The sequence below is a fragment of the Lagopus leucura genome, unplaced genomic scaffold (genome assembly GCF_019238085.1).
Source record: "Lagopus leucura isolate 7727_CA_CO unplaced genomic scaffold, USGS_WTPT01 34154-0_obj-0_obj, whole genome shotgun sequence".
NCBI lineage: Eukaryota > Metazoa > Chordata > Aves > Galliformes > Phasianidae > Lagopus > Lagopus leucura.
Genome location: NW_024967532.1, coordinates 1 through 3,960, shown reverse-complemented (window position 1 = coordinate 3,960; position 3,960 = coordinate 1). Strand labels below are relative to the sequence as shown.

The 3,960-nt window shown below is 66.3% G+C and overlaps 1 protein-coding gene across 1 annotated transcript; it reads left to right on the top strand.

Annotated features, from left to right (window-relative positions):
- The first annotated feature begins 520 nt into the window (after nucleotides 1-520).
- On the top strand, nucleotides 521-3,954 carry LOC122193183 (methionine--tRNA ligase, cytoplasmic-like). Its single transcript, XM_042893910.1, has 9 exons — nucleotides 521-638; nucleotides 746-836; nucleotides 922-1,000; nucleotides 1,071-1,205; nucleotides 1,294-1,369; nucleotides 1,558-1,718; nucleotides 1,792-1,901; nucleotides 3,191-3,307; nucleotides 3,444-3,954. Exons 1-9 carry the CDS (start codon nucleotides 536-538, stop codon nucleotides 3,649-3,651), a joined length of 1,080 nt encoding a protein of 359 aa, XP_042749844.1. The 5' UTR covers nucleotides 521-535; the 3' UTR covers nucleotides 3,652-3,954.
- The last annotated feature ends 6 nt before the right edge of the window (nucleotides 3,955-3,960 follow it).

Sequence of the window (3,960 nt, the reverse complement as noted above, 5' to 3'; positions counted from 1 at the left end):
CTGTGCGACCTGCTGTAGGAACGGCTTTGGCAGGGGGTTGGACTCCATGAGCTCTGCAGCTCCCTTCCAACCCCTACAATTCTGTGATGCTGTGATTCTGCGATGCATTTTCTTTTCTTTTTCTCTTTCCTCACCCATTCTCTCTCTTTTTTTCTCGTTCTTTTCCCCTTTCCCCGCTCCCTCCCCGTTTCTCTGGGAACGGAAGGTCCTGAAACCTCCTGAACCGTAGGCTGGGTGCGTAGAAGCTCCCCGCCCCGAGGCCCCCATCGCCCCCACCCGCGGGGTCTCCCTCCCCCCCCGTTCCACCCCCATACTCCCCAGTACCCCCCCAACCCCCGCCGCGGACGGCCGCAGAGCGCGGCACATTCCTATGACGTCACACCGCGCGTGAGTGACCATGGCAACGCCGGAAGTGAGTGCTGCCAAGAGCTCATCTCGCGAGAGCTCCGCCAGGTGAGCGCCTTACGACGGCTCGTCTCGCGAGAACTCGCGTGCCGCCCCAGCTGTGCGCTTCCGGTTTCATCATCTCGTGGCCATGCAGCTGCGGGTGGCGCCCGGCAGCCCGGCGGCGCTGAAGGTGGTGGCGGCCGCTCGATGCGCCGCCGCTCCGGTGGAGCTCTGCTGGGCCGAGCCCGGAGGTGAGGCCTTCCGCCGGGCCGCGTTGGGGGGCGGGGGGGGGCGAGGCCTCCCCTGGGCCGCTCGGCCTCCGCGGTCGCCCTCACCTGACGAGCTTCCCGTCCCGCAGAGCCGCCGCCGTCCCCGCTGTGCCCCCCGTGGGCCCCCGCCCTGCGGCTGGAGAGCGGCGCGGTGCTCTTCTCCCCCAACGCCATCTGTCAGTGAGTGCGGGGCCGTCCGTCCTTCCTTCCGTCCGTCCGCCCCCCGCACCCCGCCGCTCCCTGTCTCCGTTCCTCTGTCCCGCAGGTATTTCTTCCTGCGGCGCGGCGAGCAGCCCACCGACCTGACCGCGCAATGGCTGGAGTGGGAGGCCACCGAGCTGCAGGTGGGGGCCGGGCGGCGGGCGGGGCGGTGGCCGCTGTGCGACCCGGCCGTGACCCCCCGTCTGCCCGCAGCCCGCCGCTCTGGCGGCCCTGTACGCCCGCCTGGTGCACGGCAGGACGGGCGCGGAGGCGGCGGCGGCGCTGGGAGGAGCGCTGGGCCACATCGAGAGGAGCTTGGCCGGGAGAGGCACGGCGTACCTGGCCGGGGTGAGGGGGCCGTTCCCGTGCGTTTGTGGGGGATGCGGCGTGGGGCCGGGGCCGCCTCGGGGCACAGCTCTGCTCCTTCGTGCTGCAGGACGCCGAGTCGGTGGCGGACGTGGTGGTGTGGGGCACGCTGTTCCCTGTGCTCCGAGATGAAGCCGTGCCCGTGGGTAAGAGCTGGGTGAGGCCGCTCCTCTGCGCTCCCCGGCCTCCCGGAGGGCTGCTGGGCTGGGAGCCGCGGGGCTGCGGGATCGCGGGTCCCGCTTTCTCTCTTCTGCAGGATCTTATGGGGGAGGGCGTGAACCGGGTGTCTCTGGATTGCCATCGTGCTGCTTTGTGTCCCCCCTTTCCCTGACAGCTGAGCCGCTGCAGAGCTGGTTCCGGAGCATGACGCTCTCGGAGGCGTGCAGGAGCGCTGCCGACACCGTGCTGCTGCCACAGCGCCTGCAGCAATTCACAGCCTGCCTGCAGAAGCTGCCCCCGCTGCACCCACCGCCAGACACGGCCGCAGGCTGCGAGGTGTGGGCCTGGGCTGGGAGCACCGTGAGCCCCCTGCCCCCCCCCTTCCAGCACTCAGCCATCCCCCCTGCAGGACGACGCGTCAGAGCAGGCGCTGACGGAGGAGGACGTGGCAGCGGCTGTGGATGCATGGAATCGCGGTGCTGCTGCGCTGCCCAAACCCTGGAAGCCTCCGAAGCCCGTGTGAGTGCCGCTGTGGGGCTGGGGGGGACCCACAGAATCACTGAATCACCGAGGTTAGAAAAGACTTTGGAGATCACCCAGTCCAACCAGCCACCTGTAACCAGTAGCTCTCCCTAAACCGCATCCCTCAACACAAAGTCCAGCCGTTCTCTGAGCACCTCTGGGGTCGGTGACTCCAGCACCTCCCTGTGCAGCGCCTGGCTGCTCCTCCAGAAAAGTGCTATTTCCTGATGTCCAGCCTCAATCCGCCCTGGCGCAGCTTGAAGCCATTCCCTCTCGTTCTCTTACACGAGAGCAGAGGCCGACCCCCAGCTCACTGCAGCCTCCCTTCAGGCAGTCATAGAGAGCAGTGAGGTCTCCCCTGAGCTCCTCTTCTCCAGACCCAACAGCCCGGCTCCTTCAGCCTCTCCTCATCAGCCCTGTGCTCCAGACCCCTCACCAGCTTTGTTGCCCCTCTTTGAACTCGCTGCAGGGCCTCGATGTCTTTCTTGCAGTGAGGGGCCCAAAACTGGACACAGCACTCGAGGTGCGGCCTCACCAGAGCTGAGTGCAGGGGATGATTCCCTCCCTGCTCCTGCTGCCCAACTGTTTCTAACGCAGGCCAGGATGCCGTTGGCCCTCTTGGCCCCCTGCTCACTGCTGGCTCCTGTTCAGCCGAGCACCAACCAGCACCCCCAGCTCCCTTCCTCTTCAGTCGTCCAGCCTCTCAGCCCAAGCCTGCAGCGCTGCGTGGGGCTGTTGTGCCCAAAATGCAGGATGGGACACTTGGCCCTGTTGTAACTCATCCCACTGGCTTCAGCCCAGCCATCCAGCCTGTCCAGATCCTCTGCAGGGCCTTGCTACCCCCAGGCAGATCCACACTTCCAGCCAACTTGGTGTCTCCTGCACACTTACTGAGGGCGCGCTCAGTGCCCTCATGCAGGTCATCAAAAAGACTTTGCAGGGGAAGCCCCAGCGCCGACCCCTGGGGAACCACTGGTGGCCGGTCGCCAGCTGGGTTTGGCTCCATTCACCACCACTGTCTGGGTGCCACTGGGTGTCTGGGTGCCATTCCTGCAGCCAGTTCCTTACCGGCCAGCAGCGTGCCTGTCCTCGCCACGGGCTGCTGCTGCTGCAGGAGGTGGCATCAGAGGCCTTGCTGAAGTCTGGATAGACAGACAGATAGACAGACCGCATGGCAGCCTTTCCTCTGCCCACTCCCAGCCTCACCAGCTCAGAGATGAGTCTGGCCGGGCAGCTTGTCCCCCTCGTGTGACAGCAGTGTGGTCTGAAGGCTCCGTGTGGCGCAGGTTGCCGGTGGAGGGCATGAGGAACGTGCTGATCACCAGCGCCCTGCCCTACGTCAACAACGTGCCCCACCTGGGCAACATCATCGGCTGCGTCCTCAGCGCCGACGCCTTTGCCAGGTGAGGGGGTTTGGGTCGGGGTGAGGGTGGAGGGGTTGGGCTGGGGGTGAAGGGGTTTGGCTGGGGGTGAAGGGGTTTGGCTGGGGGTGAGGTGGGTTCTGCCCTGTGCCGCCCCCCAACCCACAGCCGCCTGCAGGTTCTGCCGCCTGCGCAACTGGAACACGCTGTACGTGTGCGGCACGGACGAATACGGCACGGCCACCGAGACCAAGGCGCTGGAGGAGGGGCTGACGCCGCGGCAGATCTGCGACAAATACCACGCCGTGCACGCCGACATCTACCGCTGGTTCGGCATCTCCTTCGACTGCTTCGGCCGCACCACCACGCCGCAGCAGACCGCGTGAGCGCCGCCGAGTGGCGCGGCTTGGGGCTCCGCAGCTCCCTGCTCTGCCCCCCTTTCGCTTTCTCCCCACTGGATTTTTTGGGGGCTCTCCAGCACCCCCGACTGCTGCCACCTCCTTCCTTTTTCTCTCCTCCCCCCAAGGTTTTCTTGGGGGTGGAAACGGGGGGGCAGCTTGGGGCTCTCAGGCATCACCACGTTTGCACTGCCTGACTCCTTTTTCTCTCCTCCTGGAGGCCTTGCTGTGGGGAGGCTCTCAGGCGCCCTCTGACTGCCCTCGTCCCATTCCTTTTCTCCTGCAGGGTTCCCCAGG